Here is a 20,607-nt window from a genome sequence, read left to right on the forward strand (position 1 = left end):
TCTCCGTCTCCGTACAGGCAGAGATTTGAGGCATTCCTCTATGAGAGACATCTCTCTTGTTTCACACACCGAGTGGTGCACCTCTTGAAACATTAATGTGACCAAACAGCACTTGGTTACCCAGGCACATAAACATAGGTGAGGCAGATGAAGACCTTGGCAACAGTAAGCATTGGTGACCTGGCATCCGACAGTTGTAGAGACCTGATTTAGCTAAAAACATTTTTTTTTAATTTAAGGATACACATTTTTATATAAGGTTCTCAAAAGAAGAAAAAAATAAAGCAAACTGACAATAACATATAGTTTTGTTTTTTTAATGATACGCTGCTCTAAATATTTAAAATGTTGGAAAACGCTGGTCTCATATGTATGATACAGATGAAGCAAAGCAAGTGAACCTTTTGTTTTCTAAAGTGCCACTATGTGAAAAAAAAACATTTTTCGTAATGCAATAGCCACTTGATCAATGGCATAAATAATTTCCCTATATATGCAGATGACGATAACCTCAGGTATGATAACACCAAATAAAGTGGGGACCGGAATGGTTACAATATATTACAAAAAAAAAATCTTACATTTCAACATGAAATGGTTTGTATTACATTGGATATTTTAAAAGCACATTATTGGAATTTTTTTTTTACATTAGTTAACAATATCGACTGTATCCTCTTGCACTAACACATTTTCATTTCCGCCAGATTTCATTTGGTTAAAATTGATGGACCCATATAATTTTGCAGATTCTTTAGCTGCAAGTGTTTTTCTCCTGTATAATTCACCTTTCCACATTGATATCATTAGTAGAATTGACAAAACTACTCCACCAAGAGTTAAAAAACATAGCCCTGCTATCACACATTTATCCAAGTGGGCGCCTATGACAGCATTCTTTCTCTCTAATTGCTCCATTTCCCTAGCTGTGGTAGAGTTCGGATCAGATTTAACGTCCCGGGGGACCAGGTATGAAATGATTACTAGTAAAATTCCAGTAATTAGGAATGTAACGGCACTGATGAAACCATAGTCTACAGACTTTCCAGAAGCTTCAGACACAGCATCGTCATCGGATATTATCGAAGCTTCATGTAGTCCCTCCGGTTGAATTTCTCTATCTGAGTTGTGATGCACATGTCCATGGCTTGTCTTGCTTAGAGGAGGATGGGTCACAACTTCGATGTTGACATTTTCATCAATGTATGTAAAAGAAGTCTCAAGTTCTTCAACACAGCATATCTTCTTTCTTCCTTTGTGTAAAGATGTAAGATCTGGTGCTTCCAATGATGGTCCCAGTGGTATGGATTCATATTGATCTGGTGAACTTGCAGAGGCCAACAAGTGATTTTCATAACAAAGAATCTTTGCATCATTGTTATTTGAAGCACTATAATCCCAGTCCACATTGTTGCACTCATCAAGCCTCTGTGTCTTCTCAGTTACATGTAGCAGCTCCATGCATCCCGTAGAATTATTCTATATTTAAGGTCCAGCTTAGTCCATGCTGTGTAAGGATCTATAGGAAGCACAAAATGTAACATTGTAACATGTAACATTTGACCATTTCAATAATTAAACATCTAAAAGGAGACACAAACTTAACCCCTTGAAAACAATGCATTTTGAGCCCGTACATATACGGGCTTTGTCATTAAGGGGTTAAAATGTATGTCATTTCTTTTTACTACATATAAAAGCTACCCCTATCATAAAATAACTGAAAATCAATACATTTTCTCCTTTTTTTTATTTTGAAAAAAACCCCATAAACACCGAAGAAAAGTCTATCATCCTCTCGTTCCAGCAGAAATGGTGAGACCTCCAGGCGATAAAGATTTGGATCACTACATGAAATCAAGACCTGGATGACTTATTTTAGGCAATCCACAGCCCGTAACTTATATTGATGATACCACATAAAACCCTGGCTGCTGAGGTGTTGACTGCATCAAAATTTATTGTATCAAATCATGTGAGTGTACCATAAGAAATTTGATTTAATGATCAGGTTTTACTGGCGGGTTGTTTGTCTTCTTCTAATATTAACTTTTTTTTCCGTATAACTCTTTTTCTAGCCACATGAGAACTGTAAAGGATCCTACATTTTAAGGAGAATGAATTAAGGAGTGCACATAGAATGAAATAATTACATCTTAAAGAAACTGCTTATTTCTTTGTAATAGAACAACTTAGAACCATAGGGCCCCTGACCTCACCAAGCAACATAAGCAACATGTGCCACGGTGCCATCATTGCTCTAAACAACTTGTGAGTGACACCTTTACTCCAAACAGCTTGTGAGTGCCTTTGCCCCAAGCAGCTTATCAGTGCCATCCTAACCCTCAAACAGCCTATCTGCGTCATCTTTGCCACAAGTCTGTCAGTGTCCCCAAATAGGTGATATGTACAACATACACTCTGACACACATATGTAAAAACACTTACACAAATTACATACACTTACTACACAGGCATTCACATTCATTCTAACACACACTCCATCTCACCCCACATCCATGCTGACACACAAACTCTTACACATCCATGCTCACACACACAATCACACATCCATGAGCACACAAACCTATACATAGACGTCCATGCTCACATACCTACGCATATATATATATATATATATATATATATGCACACACAAAAAAACATACATCCATGCATCCATGCCCCCGCTTACCTCTCCCCTCTTAGGCAGCTTCCTGTGAGGGCAGCCTGTTTTAGGGGGATTTTCTTCTCCAATTTTTATTTTTTAACATTTGAGTGTATGAATTGCATCCTAAATTGGTTTGATATTTTTTCTATTTCTGGTTGAGAGAGGGTAGATGCAGTTGGTGTGTTGAAAGGCAATACTATTTTATTGCTAAAAAAATTATTTGTATTCACCAAAGTTCGTCTGTTTGTCTCTCAGGCTGCCTTGGTTTTACCCCAGGGGTCACATTTAGAAAGGGCCCTACCGGCCTGGACAGCAATTTGCCACCGGTACGAGGAGACAGGAACAAGGGGCCCCTCGTCTCAGCTGCAACCTCTGCAACCCCTGTAGTTATGCCACTGCCCACTCCTATCTGCTGCTATCTCTGCCTCTAAATGAAGCCACTTCCCCAGATGAGAGAGCTCTGGGCAGCCTACCCTGGGTATGGTATGTTCATAAAGTTCAAAGATATGGAAACTTTGAAAGAAAAATATGGTTGGTGCATTCTGGCTCGGAAGACCAATCACCACTTTAGGATGAACCAGTGATTTGGAGGGCTGGTAGTAAGTTAAAAATGTCAAGTGCAAACCATTGCTTTGCCAGCTTCCATGGCTTTTTTTTATTTTAAGTATTTCTACAAAGATAGAGTTAAGAACCAAAAAATGGAATTCAATGAATTTGATCCACTTAATTTAAGAAATGACCTTCATCTATCACATAAGATAGATGTGATGTGTAGATCATGATGTTAACTAGAAATTGCTTCCTGGAATCCAGGTACAGACTGGCATCTGGCACACTGGGAAAATGCCCGGTGGGCTGCTTGTCAATAACGCCCCATACCTACCCAATCTCCCACTCCAGAGGCAGATCAGGGATTTTTCAGGACAAATTAAGCTAATAGGTACACAGTTCATGTGACAATACACAACGTATAGAATCTCTAATTACGCTAAAGAAAAAAACATAAATACAAAATAGAAATGTCATATGGTCCCCTTTCTGCACTCATATGGTCCACCACTACATCACTCTCATTCTAATTCTGGCTGAGGGTCTTGTTGTAATTTGCATATATTCTCTAAGCTTTTGTTTTTTCCTCTTTTTAACTTTTTTTTTTTTTAAATGACACTACATAAAATTATCACCTGCATTGTGCTGATAATGTTTGAATTTTTTTATAGCATTAGTGAGAACTTCTTACTAACACAGCTGGAACTGAGCTCTTTTTTACATTGATTTTCAAGTGGAAAGTGTCATCTTATTTCATTAATTTCTAACAAGAAGGTTAAAAATAGCAGCAAGACGGAATACTCAAACAGAAACTCCATATTCAGTGAATTAACCCATAATTGAAAGACTTGGGAACTTTAGAATAAATAAAAAAGCATTGTCAATACAATTTTGGGGCGCTTGATCAAATGCTTTTACAAAGTCTAAAAAGATAATGTGCACATCTTTGCCCTGATTGAAGTTCCTACTCACTTTTTCCCAGAAGCCCATAAAATAATCTGAAATGATCTATTCTTTATAAACCTATGTTGATTTAAATTAATAATATTGTTACTGACAAAATATTTTCGAACATGAAAGCACTCATTATCCCTTCCCTAAATATTTTCCCCACTATAGATGTTAAACTTTGTGGTCTGTAGTCACCAGTTATTATTTGTGTTTCCTCCAACCGTGCTCAGAAGACATGCATTCCTAACAAATTAACCCCTTAATGACAAAGCACGTACATGTGCATGGCTGAATGCAATCTGGTTCCAGGGCTTTATTAATCTTAATTTTGTCAGGTCAGTTCGCTCTTATCTAATCTTAGATCATCATTAAGCAGATTGATAAATTCATGTTTAGGTGTCTGTGAATGGCACTTCACAAGTATATACAGAATAAAATAACGTACGCAATATATTGGTTATTTTGATATTGCCCTTAACTAGTGTGTTGCATTTCTTGTACTATTTAAATTAATCCATGCCCCAAATGTTCACTTGAAATTATTGGCCCCTTACTGTTGAACCACATTAGCCTAGATACATGTCTGCTGGATTTGTATCCCAATGAGAGAAGAGAGAAGTAAGAGGCAGGAAGAGTCTTGCGGATCCCAAGAACACAAAGTTATTATGATAACATTGATTATTATGTTCTGCAAACATCATTACATTACAAATATGTCATCTGCTTTTACACAAGAAGAGTTTTTTTACTTCTTTACAACATGGAAGGACAATAAAGATTTAAGTGTGTTAGTATAGGATTGGGATTTGATTGATACGCACCTTTCAAAAATGTATCAAAGGAAGACTATCATTGTGATGAAACAGAAAGCTGAACAATGCAGTGAAATGAAATTATTCTACTAATTAAAGCAACAATCCAGTGTCCCTGGATGCACCCTGAACAATGAATGCATATGAAAGTACTTTACTATGCCTTCATATGCAGAAGTCCTCATGCAAAAATTGAAGGGTTAAAACCTATTATATGCATCAATGTGCGTAGGATTGCTAGAGTGTCCCTTTAAGAAACATTTCCCTGTAAACATAGCCAGTTGGCAATTATTTTTTTCCCCTGTAATAAAACTGAAATACAATCACATCGTTACAGAAAGACATTCTTTAAAAATAAATATATCATGAAAATAAATTTGCCAGAAGTAATACATCGGAGGCGCTTGTCACATAGAATCTGAATTACTGCATACATTTGATTGTCTGTCTTGGCTCCTGCTCATAATGTACCGACAAGGTTCATAAGATTTGTTATTCCATCACTGAGACGCTACACGCTTCATTCATCATTTGACAAAAAAATATATCTTCCAAGCACAAGGAATACGGACCAAGCTGTCTTATTATTACATAAAATACAATGTTCTCATGGTAAAAGGGACGACAGTATTTAATACTTATTTTTATAGTTTTAATTAAACAGAGTGCTTGCCATCTACATAAAAAATCTGTAGTAACTTAAAAGCTTTCTTTGGCAATTTAGAAAAGGGACTATTTTAATTTATCTTTGGCAGACAGATAATCAAGAAATCCAATAAGCTACCAGTAAAATAATAGTGGTTATTATATGAGGTAAAATTGTATGTCATGTGACATTCATACATGTACGAAAGAGCTTTACATGTTATGTGTATAATGTCCTTTAATAGGCCGTTTAGTGTCCCCGGGAACCCCGCTAAATAGGAATCCATACTAAATGACTTTATGCGTACTTTAATATGCAATTACAAGGGGGGTGTCACGTAAATTTAAAGGGGCTGTTAGCTATTAGTGCATACTATGGCTGAAGTGTCCTTTTGACTTATTGAGTGGCACAACAAGTTTAAATGAGGGCAGTGTCTGGGTGAGGAGGCAGGCGCAGATGATGGGTGTGAACAGGGCCAGCCCCGCCTAAACTCCTTAAATTTATATGGGGGTGGGAGTGGAAATGGGCAGGGAGTGGGTGTGTCTAAACAGTGCTCCCATGACCCAGAGATTTTGCTCGAAATAGATTTGGTGTGTGAAACGGGATGAAAATGACATTTCACTTATCCTTTGGGTAATGTTGAACTTGGGGAAGTTTCGGGCATTCACAGGTTCCGTAAAAAAAAAAAAAAAATGATAAAGGTAACCTGAACATTGATATCCAATATGGCTATTTTCACAGGAAGTAGATAGTTTAGAATATCCAGATCTGTAGCTTTCTCCCTGTAGCTTATATATTTCACTATCTTTATTCAAAACAATTAATAACACATTTGATTTTTTCTTTTGTTTCAATCCCGGAGGCGTCTTTAACACATAGGAAAGAGTTAAGAGAGATTCAGACAGCTACTGTCGAATCTTAAAAAAATACATTATTTTAAATAAGGAAATAAACCACAATCTGTTTGTAAAATTCTGCCAAAAAAAAATTAAAAATATTTTTGGCAAAGCTAGCAGAGTGCAAATCATTATATTCTCATGCAGCTTCATTGCAAACTAGATGCATGGTCAAATATACATTTTATGTTAAAAAAAATAATAATTAACCTTTGCAGATGAAAATGAAAAAAATACTCATAAGACTTCAGTGGCTAATGAAAAGCAAATAAAATTAACTATTCGTGGTGCTCTATTTAGCGCCCACAATAATACCCTCTCAAAGCAGATGGTTTGTAGTAGATTAGTAAGAAGACAAAATGTTGGCAGAGAATACCTTTTGAGTTCCTGGCTCTCAGTATAAATTTAATTTCAAGAAGTATCAGATGGACAATCTTTAGTGTACTGGGTCAACATTTTGTTCACTAAAAGATTTTTGTGGTCGTTTAGGGTAGCAGAACTATACTGTAACTAAAATAATCTTAAATACATTCGGCAACTGTTATTTATAACCACAATTTATTCCCATATTTGTTTTCAACAGATACACTATATATAGAGAAGAAAACTTCCATAGTAATATTTTTATATTTATATTATAAAGTTTATTATTATATATATATATATATATATATATATTACATATATATATATATATATATATATTACATAATATAAGATAATGCAGGTTATAAGATAATGCAGGTTTATTGCATTTCTGTTACTAGCATTTTCAATGTGTGCATTTTTCTTTATCAACTTCAGTTGAGCAAAAGAAAGTCACTTTTGTGAAGTATTGGGAATATACATACAGATTAAGATATAATGCAGCCTTTATACGGCATTTAATCTAAAACTCAAGTTAATTATAGGTCAAAGTTACTAAATTGTAGTTAATGGTGTAACTTTAATAATACATGTTTTAATAAATGTAACAGTTTTAGAGAGACATGCCTCAAATATTTTAAATACCGGTAGTTTTTTTAAACAATGTTTTAACAGGGCCTGTCATATGTAAAATAAAACAATAATATAATCCAGTACTAGAAATGTTAAATCTGTTCATGTTATAGTTATTTTCATATATTCAGTTTTATCTTCCAGGTCTGACATCTGCCATTGGCATTGCCAGGGCATAGTGAAGGCTTCATGACAGAGAGAGAGAGAGAGAGTGAGTGTGTGTGTGTGTGTGTGTGTGTGTGTGTATGTGGGGGGGGGTAAATCTGGGACATCATTCTGACAGGTCAGCCACAGTCTATGAGATCACTGCAATTTACTGAGGGATGAGATGCGTACATTAAGCTCACTATGTGCTCCCTGTGTAAAGCATTATTGATTCCACGGATATGATTTACTAGGACAGCCAACATAAGAGGCACAATCGCCCAACCCTCTTTCCTGCAGCACTGCAGCCCATGGTATTCAAGCACCAGCTTCATGTTACCTACTTCAGTATTTCTACATATATTTTATAATTTACACACACACTGGCATATAAGCCCATCACTAGAATTATGTCTACCCTTTGTCTCACCAATTTCTCAGTCCCTTTCTCCACCATTTTTCTTTCTTCTCTCCTTCTTCTCCCTTTTCTATTTGTTCTCTCTCTCTTCTCCCTCTTTATTGTCTCTTGCTCTCCCTCTTCCTTCTCACTCCCCTTATTATCTTTTGTTCTTTCTACTCTCTCTTCCTTTAACCTCCAAATACTGTCCCTCCCTTTCTCCGTTCTTACAACACGACCAGGCAATACCTTTTTGTGAATTGTCAGTCATGCTGTTGTAGGGCCTAGACTGAAAGTCCAATTATAGTGCACGTCTCTTTAGGCTATGTCCAGCGTGACTGACCTTTCCCACAGTGACAATAAAATTATATATAGAGATGTGCAAACAATGAGTATTCCATTATGTGTTAACACTTTTCCAATTGGATTAAACATAACATTATGGAATCTGCTCGAGTTCTATAAATAATAATATTTTTTAAGGATGAGTTTCCAAATTCCCTTTAACTTGTTCAAACTATAATAAATTAGAATAAGCCAGATATTTGTGGAAGTGTATGGGTCTAGAAAAACATACTGCTAAGATATAGATCACATCAGTCTTAGGTATCTGTAAATTAAGTTAGCTTGAGAAGAACATTAAGGAACATTGAGAATGGAGGTAAATAGCATGAAAGGCAAACAATAAGAAAGAAAAAAATGGGTCATGTTGTCATGGCGTTAGAATAAAATAGTTATATAAAGTGTTGCTAAAGCAACAGAAATCTTATGTCCATATTCAGTTAGATTATAGCAACCGCAATGGGCACAAAGACACAATAATTTGCTGATCTATCTTTATGGTCAACCTAGAGCAGACATTTCTAGATACACAGTCACAAACCCTATAATACAATTGATACTTAGATTATATACTCACTGGCTGCTTTATTGGGTGCACCTTGCTAGTACCAGGTTGGACTCCCTTTTGCCTTCATTCTTCATGGCATACTTTCTACAAGGTGCTGGAAACATCCCTCAGAGATTTTGGTCTATATGGACATGAGGGACATCATGCAGTTGCTGCAGGTTCGTCAGCTGCACATCCATGATGTGAATCTCCCGTTCCACCACATGCCAAAGGTGCTCTATTGGACTGAGATCTGATGACTGTGGAGGCCATTGGAGTTCAGTGAACTCATTGTCACGTTCAAGAAACCAGTTTGATATGATGTGAGATTTGTGACATGGAGCATTATCCTGCTGGAAGTAGCCATCAGAAGATGGGTATACTGTGTTCATACAGGGATGGACATGGTCAGCAACAATACTCAGGTAGGCTGTTGCATTTAAACAATGCTCAATTGGTACTAAGGGGCCCAAAGTGTGCCAAGAAAATGTCCCCCACACCATTAAACCACCATCATCAACCTGAAGCATTGGTACATGTCAGGATGGATCCATGCTTTCATGTTGTTTACGCCAAAGTCTGACCCTGCCATCTGAATGTCTCAGGTGGAATCGAGACTCATCCGACCAGGCAACATTCTTTCAGTCTTCCAATGTCCAATTTTGGTGAGCCTGTGCGAATTGTAGCCTCAGTTCCCTGTTCTTAGCTGACAGGAGTGGCACCCAGTGTGGTCTTCTGCTGCTTTAGCCTATTTGTTTCAAGGTTCGACGTGTTGTGTGTTCAGAGATGGTATTCTGCATACTTTGGTTGTAACACGTGTTTATTTGAGTTACTATTGCCTTTCTGTCATCTCGAACCAGTCTGCCCATTCTCCTCTGACCTCTGACATCAACAAGGCATTTTCGTCCACACAACTACCGCTCAAAGGATATTTTCTCTTTTTGGACCATTCTCTGTAAACCCTAGAGATGTTGTGCGTGAAAATCCCAGTGGATCAGAAGTTTCTGAAATACTCAGACCAGCCCTTCTGGCACCAACAACCATGCCACGCTCAATGACTTAAATCTCCTTTCTTCCTTATTCTGATGCTCGGTTTGAAAATTCATGATAGATGGTATTCAGAAGACAATGGAACTTTTTTGTTTTATAATTATAGTAGTTTAGGTTGAGAAAAGACTTGCGTCCATCAAGCTCAAATGCCTACATGCCTAAATGCATTGAGTTGCTGCCATGTGATTGGCTGATTAGCTATTTGAGTTAACAAGCAATTGAACAAGTGTACGTAGTAAAGTGGCCAGTAAGTGTATATTCACTTATATACAAGACAAACAAAACAAGAAAAATAACATCAGGTCTAGGAACACCCAGTAAACTCTACTCATATTTTTCACATTAGACAGACTAACCACTCCGTCAAGAACCTAAAATACAAAGGTACCCAAAGAGAAGGTCAAGCATAGCCAAAAAAAGATACGTATACTCATCCATATTAAATATACGTGAGCTGAAAATTACATTGAACATACAAAGAAATAAGTATACATAGTGTTTTCCATCACTGTCTTGTCCTCGGTTTTAAAAAGAAAAGCACATTTTTCCATTCAAATAACATGAAATGGATCAGAAATACAGCACAGACGGGGTTAATGTTGTAAATGACTATTGTAGCTGGAAACAGCTGATTTTTTATGGAATATCTCCATAGGTGTACAGACGCCCTTTATCACTCCCATCACTCCTTTATCACTCCTATCACACCTACATTCCAATGGCACGCTGTGTTCGCTAATCCAGGTTTAAGTTTAAAAAGCTAATTGATTGTTAGAAAACCTTTTTGCAATTATGTTACAGCTAGAAATGTCCTTGTTTTCCATGAAAACATTTAAGTGACCCAAAACGTTTGAACGGTATTGCATTACTTTACAGATCTGCGAGGACCAGATGCTTAGATGTAAGAAAGTTTTACTTTAGTGAGAGGATGGTAGATAAGTGCAACAGCCACCCAGCAGAATTGATAGAGGTAAATTCAGTGAAGGAATTAAAACATGCATGGAAAACAGAGCTTTGATGGGCTGAATTGCCATTAAATTATTTGTTTCTATGTTTCTTAAATAAGTAAACATGTATTTGGAACCCACTGTTAAATGATCAATATCAAATAGAATTAAAGCAAGAAATTGTATCTAATAAAAACATGTAATCCTGGATGTACATAAACGGCACCATTCCACTACAATTTAATTAGAAAATGTGATTGCCTTTCACACAATGAATTGGTCTGATATGTTTAAGAACTTTTATTGCTTTTAAGAGCATCTAGTTATCCCCTGACTATGTAATTTCTGCTCACAATTGTGTTACTAGCAAATGAAAATGTTAATTGCACTTTTAAACGACTAGACTAATATGCAATAAAAATACAACACATCATCTAACAAGTGCTAATAACACTACAGGAAAGACAGAGGCATTCTACACATATCTGCCGAGAAAATAACTTTCAGTTGTGCTGTGGTGGCTATAGTTATCAACAATCCTGATTTAGTAGGAACATTTTGCAAAAAGAAAAGGGAGATATCATGAATATGGGGAGATATAATCAGGAGGAGGAGAGATAGGGACAAAGGGATCGATAAAGAGAAAGAAGAGAAATCGAGATCAAGAGGAGGAGAGAGATGGAGAAAGAAGAGAGAGAAATAGAAAGGAAGAGATGAGATAAACAGAGATGGGGAGAAGGGGGATAGATGACTACATGGGGAGATAAAGAGAAAAAGGAGAGAGGAGAAGAAGAAGAGAGAGGAGGGAAGATAGTGAGAAGGGGGGTCAAAGAGAAGGGGAGACATCAAGAAAAAAGGGAGAGGTAGGGAGAACAGGGAGAGATAGAGAAAAAAAAATAATGAGAAAGGGAATGATAAATAGAAAGAGGAGGCAAGATAAAGAGACATTACAGAAGAGGATGCAAAGTCGGCATGCAGCTTGGGATCTGAGCCTGTCCAGGGCTTTGTTCCTGACAAAAAACTATGAATGAGGCAAAATGTACCATGTAATAAAGAATTATTTCCAAGGAGGGTTTGGGCATTTAACAGCACTAGGATTGATGTTTGTAATGATACATTCAGTTGTTACAAGAAACGGCAGTTGGAAGAGTACCCGTAACATGATCATCTACTGGACAAAGGCAACTAAATCATTATCCCCCCTCTGACATTAATTCAAGTTGTAATATAAATTAAACATTACAGACCTCAACTGGAAGCAGGCAGAGTGACCTTTATTAACTGTGATGTCATTTCTCTTTCCCGAAACAACAGCACACATTTGTGATAAATAAAAAAAAGCTGTGAGTTATGATGTCAGCGGCATCTTAGTATTTATTTATAACCTTTGGCAAATTTCTAAATCTAATGTAAATAAGACCAGTAATTAGTATTTATATGCAATGCAAGATAACCTGCTTAAAATAATATTCATCCTTTGAAAAATGTGAATATTTTTAATTATAAACTTTGGAAAGCAAAACTACGGGCATGAAAAAGAGAGAGAAAAAAAAAGTGTACAGCATGTGGAATATGATGGCGCTTTATATATCAACAATAACAATGATAATAATATATTTGGTGGCAATTTGGGATCTCTGACTGTCTGCTCAGTGACTATACGTCAATTAAATCTGCCACTGGCAGTGAAAAGGTTAAGTACAACTTTCTTTGTTTTCAACGGTAGATGCCTTTATGTGAGAAGCGCGATTGAATAGCTGACACGGATATCAGGGAACAGATGCTGAGGTTGTTGTACCATACAGTTTGCTGATTAAAGCTTTAAAGTCTCAGTCCCTTTGAGATGAAAAGTAAATAGGTACCGAAAGGATATACTTAACAGCAGTCAACCAAGTTTACTTTATTTTTCTAATCCATGATATTTTCATGACAAATAGCAATATGTCTCCTGCTTTTATGTAAACCCTATGAAGATATCCTCATCCTTGTAGTTTTAAGCAAACCATGTTACGTTTGCATAGAGCCCTGGAAATGACATGATAATCTGCTATGGTGGATTCCTCTAATTAACATATTATTGAGCAATTCACTTTATCGCTAAACAATTTGCCAAGAAAATCTATCCTGCCTCCATTCCCTGACTGCTGGATTTGCATATTATTAGTACAAATTCATCCGCGGCACTGCTCAGTGTGAGTCTTCTTGATGAATTATAGACATGCATGTAATAGTTAATACAGTTATGGTTACGGTCCTCGATCAAATAGCCCCCCAGGCAAGAAGGCTCTTTGTTGCCCCCTCCAACACACACACAACGCCAATGTAGTCATGGTGCTCATGGGCCCATTCTTCATGGAGGCTTCTGGTGTTCCCCAGACATACTTGTACACATTGGTGGCATCTTCTGGGGTGACCGCTAGCACCCCCTGGTCCAGGCAAAAAAGTAAAAATGTAACAAACAAAATAAAAATAAATATGTACATTTAGATTATATATTTAATTTGAATGTCTTCGCAACAAAGTATAGGAGGCAATGTCTAGCTCATAATTTAATTTACTAGAAGCTTTGCGAACTGTGCACACTTTTTGCTAGTTGACACAGGCGATGGAGCAGCTATGGAGGGATTTATCCAGATACAATAAAATAGTACAAAATTCCAATTATAAATCACAACTACTGCTCCCTGGAAATTCTCCAGCTTTCTTTCAGACATTTAAACGTCTAATTAACACGTGTAAACTCACAGTATTTCTTCTGATGGAGTTCAATATGCACATGCCTTTTGTTTGTTTGTTTAAATCACAACATACATGGACTATTAGTAAAACATACATAATGTTAAAATATTAAAAGTAAAAAGAAATTCAACTTCTTTATACTTTATACTGTTTTATTCAATTAAGATTATTTTTTTCTATGTGAAAATTTCCTTTTCTACTGTGACAAAATATTAATTGTACTCTGTATGGTTGTATGGTTTATCTGTTTATATTTATCTGCATTTAAACAGATAAACCATAGCAGATCCGTCATTTTATTCTTTCTTCTGGATGTCGCATTAGAAGTATCCACAACAAAATAATTTAAAGGAGAGAATTATGAAAATAATGTAAAGAGGGAATTAAATATACAATATATGGACAAAAGTATTGGGACACCTGACCGTTACACCAACAGGGACTTTGATGACATCACATTCTAAATACATAGACATTAATATGTAGTTGGTATCTCTTTGCAGCTATAACGGCTTCCACTCTTCTGGGAAGGCTTTCCAAAAGATTTTGGAGTATTTATGTGGGAATGTTTGGCCATTCAACCAGTAGGGCATTTGTGAGGTCAGGCACTGATGTTGGACGAGAAGGCCTGGCTCCCAATCTCCATTCCAGTTCATACCAAAGATGTTCGATGGGGTTAAAGTCAGGGCTCTGTGCGACCCAAACAAAACTCATCCAACCACGTCTTTATGGAGCTTGCACGCTGGAGACAGTCATGCTGGAATAGAAAAGGGTCTTCCTCGAACTGTTCCAAAATGTCTTGGTATGTTGAAGCATTAGGATTTCCCTTCACTGGAAATAAGGGGCCCAGTCCCTCGAAAACAGCACCAGACCATTACCCCTCCTCCACCAAACTTTACAGTTGGCACAATGCAGTCAGGCAGGTAACATTCTCCTGGCATCCACCAAACCCAGACTCACCCACCAGACTGCCAAAGAACACATTTCCACTGCTCCTGGGTCCAACGGCGTGCTTTACACCACTCGATCCGACACTTGGCATTGCACTTGGTGATGTGAGGTTTGCATGCAGCTGCTTGGCCGTGGAAACCCATTCCATGAAGCTCCCGCCACACAGTGTTTTTGCTGATATTAATGCCAGTGGAAGTTTGGAACTCTTCAGCTATAGAATCAGCAGAGAATTGGTGACTTTTATGCACCATGCGCCTCAACGCTCGGTGACCCCGCTCTGTGACTTTACATGGTCTTCCGCTTTGTGGCTGAGTTGCTGCTGTTCCTAAAGGCTTCAACTTTCCAAAAACTCCACTTACAGTTGACCGGAATAGTGGAATATCTCGCAGGGATGAAATTTCACAAACTGACTTATTGTAAAGATGGCATCCTATCACAGCACCACGCGTGAATTCACTAAGCTCTTCAGAACAACCCATTTTATTTCACAAATGTTTATAAATGCAGACTGCATGGCTAGGTGCTTGGTATACACCTGTGGTAATGGGTCTGATTGAAACCTGAATTCAATAATTAAGTTGTATTTCAACCACAAGAGTACGAGGTTGTGCACCTATGCTCCTTGTCCAATTTGCCATAGTACATTTCCTGTAGATGTGTATGATAAAATCAGTCCACTTGCACGCCTTTGGGTATATCCATCCCAATTCTCAAACAACAAGAACACTCGACCATAACTGACACTGGAACCGACGTTCCATGTTACCAAATAATCACGGAAAAACAAGTAAAGGAACAAACAAAACAATAAAAAACAAAATCCAGGCTAAGCAGCCACCGAAACTAATTTTGCTTATGATTACCTTTGATGTTTCTTCTTTAGAAAGTTAGATTCCAATCCAAGGCTGTCATTTCTTTTTCCTTGACATAAAAATGAAGAATAACAACAAGCAAGAGATAAACCCTTTCTTGCCCGCAATGCAACCCATCCACTAATTACTCATCAACAAATGAGGAACACGCCGCAATGTGCAGATGGAAACAGGGCTCTCGTTATAAAGAATCATGTTCCTCCTTTAAATCTAATGGTGTCATACACTGTCCTTCATGTATTTGCCGGGGATCAAACAGGGGGCTCTAATTTAATTTGTTCTGGGCCGCGTTCCAACCGGCAGAGATTTCAGATGAAAGATGATATTTCAAAAGTAGCGAGGACTTTAATGCGAGGAGATGTGCATCCAATTCAGAAAATATTTTGCATCCCAAGCTCATTCCCGATGCTAGAAACACAATGAGACGCAAGGATGCCGCATTCCGAGGTCACATTTCATACACCGCTTCCTCGCAAAATATACAGTAATTACACATTATGGTAAGGCCATTTCTAAATGCCGTCATAGGTTAGAACACCTAGATGTAGTTTATAATTTGCTTAATTGAACACCATCAAAATATCACAATACATTTTATATACGGATTATAGCAATCAGCATCTCATCAGTTTAGATTAATTTTAAGGATCAATTTCAAAACCACTGAATTCCAAATAAAATAGTTTTTGGTAACAAAGGGAAAAAATAATTGGGAAACATCTGTGGGGTATATTGCAACATTTAGGGGGCGGGGGTCATCCCAGGAACTGACACCCTGTGGTAGCCCAGGTGCTGCGATGACTCTCATCATGCTAAGCCAGCCTTTCTGTACAAAAGGTAAAGGATTGAAGTTGTGATTGGAAAGCTCTAGAGCCCCACGGCTCATATAGCTGCCATTTGCCATGATGAGAAATAACGCCATTGTGACAGCATTTGTTTAAGGTAAGAGGCTGGCTGAGATTGTTATGGGTTTCCTTCATCTCGTTATTCTTTAATATCAGAATACCAAGCAATGTTTTTAAAACAAATTATAAAAGTTACTTGAAAATTAGAACAAATGTATTAATGCAATAGTCCGATAGGTGAGCAAACAAGATATGAACACTTCATCCATATTTTCCAATGGGAAAAAAAAAATAATAATAATAAAAAATAATATATATATATATATATATATATATAATCTCAATTATCCTGCACATAATTAAAGTTCCCAAACAGGTCTATGTAAATAAATTAGATATACCGACTATTATACTGACTTTCATACCCAGAAAGTGCTAGAATATATATATAAAAAATACTTTTGCGTAGGACATACCCTGGGTGCTTTTTCTTACCCCGCTAGTACTCAAAGAATTAAATGAGAGTGTCTGTTATTTTCTTTCTAATGTAGACAACTGGTTTAGGATAAAAAAAAGAAAGTCCAACAGCACTTTAAATCAGAACAGCAGTGAAAACTCAATGAAAGCTTGCTGCAAAGCAGAATGTTATCATTAACCTTCAAAAGGTAAAATCAATGGCGAGAGCTTAACCCTTTCAGGGTCAAGGAGGCCAGCAACAACTTGACGTTTTTCATCTCCACTTTTTCATCTCTATTTTTTATATTATAACAAATATATTAATATATTGAAAATACAGAAATAGCGGTCAACGTTTCAGCTAACCCCAGCAACCGTTATCAAGACGGCCTTAATAAAGGCTGCAAGAATTTGCAAACCGTGGACCACAATGTTTTATTTGTACGTTTCAATAAATTAACTCTTTATTGTCTCAGAAGACTAGTATACGCCAGTTCTTTTGTGCCAACCCATACTGCCAATTTTTGTATCCATGGTACATGTTCCCAGAGCAGGAAAGTACAGCAAGACAGCTAGGGGCATTCTTAATTCATTATATATATATATATATATATATATATATATTCACACACATGAGCATATTTTAAATATTTAATTATATTTAATAATATATGTTAATTCGTTGGCCATCATCTCGCAATGAAAGAGTTTATTTTACCAAATAAAAATACATACAATAAAAACAAAAAAAACCCCAAAATATTACAAATCTTTCACAACAGAAATGATGAACGTCTCTCCTTTTTTAACTCTTGCACGGCGCAAGTTTTTATGATATCCATAGCACTACACTCCATGCTGGCACTGGCAGGGTTAAAGGAGGTTGTGACCAGCCAAGGGCTAAGAATAAACTCAGTATAGCAGGTTATTGGAACACAGGGATGCTCAGGATTCTCAGAGGAAATTTGATCATCTCAAGGGAGAGGACACGCGGTGCTCCAACTGCAGAAATAAGCTCTCATTGTCTGTAATTGTTAATCATATTTTAATTTTAAACAAAACATTTGAAATATGAAGCTTGATGCCCACTAATAACATCACTATACACCATCAATTATTAAACATTATTAAAGGCTGATCATAATTCTATTACAATGTGATTAATTGCATCATTGCATTTAAACGCTAATAAGGACAGAACTGGAATTCCATCATAGAATCTCACAGAAACTTATAAAGAAAACCAATAATTCCATTTATTCCAGAAATTTAGAAATAGCTTTCCATGACAACTATAATTCATTGCTAGAAGAAATGGGAACATCAATGGGAAGCAGAGCAGGTTTATGGTCAGGTTTTTGGGACTCTGGTACTTACCTGGAGGAGGGGGAGGCGATGGCTCACTGTCCTGAATTGAGATGGGGATGGAGGGGTAGGGAGTGAGGCACTTGTAGCCCCTGCTAGTGCTTCTCTGATCTCGATCTTCAAAACGGGGACGATCTTAGCTGGGAGTGGTTGGTCGCAAGGCCTGCTGGGAGTTGTAGTTTTAATTGGATGCTCACGTCCTCTCCGTTGGAATGGCTTAAATGTCAAGAGCTGTGGGAACGACGTGGAGACCGGAGGCTCGGAGACACGCTGGCAAAGTGACATTTAGCGGGGAATGTTTCTGTAGCCGCGCTGATATCTGTGGCTGGAGATCATGCTGTGTGAAGTCCCGTATACTGGGAACAGACAGCAGCATCTTTATACAATGCACAGAAAGTGTTATCCCCACGGAGTGTTACGGCGGGATGTTCTGTGGCATAGTATACAAGACACGATAGTAAGGAAAATACACCAAAGATGTATTAAATTATTATTTTTATTGTTATTATTCAATTATTATTATTATTACTCTTTTTTCCCCCCAGATATATCTAAAATATAAGCAGGAAACTAATATTTAATCGGTTTAATGCATTTATGTTGTTCTTTTGAGGTAAAGATAATATGGTTAGGCTTCTCCATCATTATTAAGGAATAATTGCTCATTGGGACCAAAACCCCATAGTCCAGGGGATGGCTGGCAGTTAAAGACAAGAAGCCCTATCAGCCCCTTGCACCCACTTTCATAAACCTACACACACATGGAAACACACGTACACACCAACGCTTATACACGCTTACACACGCATACTTACCCTAACACACATTTACACATTCTCATACTAACACACACTCCCTCTTTATGAAGCTATAGCTTGATAAAAGTCAGTGAGGACTGAAAGGTTGCCTGCTTTATACTGGATTACATTTCCATTGAAGAGGTGTCCTGTGTCATTTTTCTGTTGGATATTCTTTGACACAAACAAATTAACCCTTCGTTATGTAATGTATTATATGCCAGCAGTAGAATGCAATACAGATAAGTGTAGTTTATGTGGTAAATTTATGTAATGGGAACTATGTGTCTACCGTGATGTCACTGGCCGTTGTTGTCACCTTTCTCACATTCTGAGCCCGCTACAGGTAGGTAACCAGTCCAATATGGTTCTTGGAGTAAAGTGCTACGCCTAAGAAGAATCTCCAAACCGTGGAAGTAATGACACGGCATGGAATTAAATGCTAAAATGACTAATGTTTACTGGGGGGCAGAGGACAGCATGGGCACCCCGACTGGTCTGTGGCTATGCAGCCCCATACACAACAAACCGTGATGCACTGTGTGTTCTGACGCCTTTCTATCAGAACCAACATTAACTTTTTTCAGCGATATGAGCTACAGTACCTCATCTGTTGGATTTAACTACATAGGCCAGCCTTCACCCCCATGTCCATCAATGAGCCTTGGGTGCCCATCAGCTTGTTGCCCGTTCACCACTTTTCCTTCCTTGGACCACTTTTAATAGGCACTGACGGCTGCAGACCGGAACACCCCACAAAAGCTGCAGTTTTGGAGATGCTCTGACCCAGACTGGCTCATCGGTGTAATTTAAGGTATGTACTAAATGTATGAAAGTTTATTATTCCATTATCATTCCTTATTCTTAAATGTAACAGATGTGACCTGCCAGCTAATTCTCATTTAAATGTCTGGTAACTTCCCTGGATAGGCTACCTAGAGCTCTCCCCCAGAAGATGGGGTCCGATATCCCAGGGGGTGGGCTTATCCAAGCAGCCCACACAACCTATCCAAAGTACATCTATATGAACATTATAGGAAACTCTGTGAAAGAGCACAGAGGGAGGACCTACCTAGTCATCATGGAAATGCTGCCTAAAGTCCTTGTTACTGTAGAAACCTTTCGACTATTTGTGAAATTGCAAGTAATGCATACAGAAATACTCCAGCTAATGGTCCAATTCTTTGAAATAAGAATAAGAGGGTTTGAGCTTTAAAATGAAAAAATAATGAAAAATAAAAAGTTGACGTGGTTCAGATGCTTTATGGGGCACTTCATCTTTTGGGTAGAGCAGTTCTATTTACTCAGATACCACAGTGGAGTTCTCGTTTTATTACAACCAGTTGAAGAAAAAAATAATACAATATTGCTTACAAAAAAAAAAGAAAGGTATGTACCAATTTTTAACAGAAAACAAATATGTATCGCACAATTTATTTTTGAAGTGTTGCCCAGCAGGTGTGGAAAGTGTAAGAAGGCTGCACATTATATACATTCAGTGTTGTGGAACTGCTTCAGCTCAGCCCTTAGTGGATTTACTTAGTGCATATTAACCTTGAAGATGCTTTTCCTTGTTTTTTATTACCATTTCAGCTTTATGTACCAACTTAGTGATATACTTTTTGTATGAA

General features: G+C 37.4%; 1 protein-coding gene across 1 annotated transcript; it reads right to left on the reverse strand.

Annotated features, from left to right (window-relative positions):
- Positions 1 to 223: 223 nt before the first annotated feature.
- On the reverse strand, positions 224 to 18,294 carry TMEM74 (transmembrane protein 74). Its single transcript, XM_053467563.1, has 2 exons — positions 18,192 to 18,294; positions 224 to 1,519 (listed from the first exon to the last, which is right to left on the reverse strand). Exon 2 carries the CDS (start codon positions 1,459 to 1,461, stop codon positions 652 to 654), a length of 810 nt encoding a protein of 269 aa, XP_053323538.1. The 5' UTR covers positions 1,462 to 1,519; positions 18,192 to 18,294; the 3' UTR covers positions 224 to 651.
- Positions 18,295 to 20,607: the final 2,313 nt, after the last annotated feature.

Source organism: Spea bombifrons, chromosome 5, assembly GCF_027358695.1.
Source record: "Spea bombifrons isolate aSpeBom1 chromosome 5, aSpeBom1.2.pri, whole genome shotgun sequence".
NCBI classification, from domain to species: Eukaryota; Metazoa; Chordata; class Amphibia; order Anura; family Pelobatidae; genus Spea; species Spea bombifrons.

What these genes read in the sequence shown, in the direction of transcription:
- TMEM74 (XM_053467563.1), bottom strand. Translation starts at nt 1,461, where the DNA reads ATGGAGCTGCTACATGTAACTGAGAAGACACAGAGGCTTGATGAGTGC.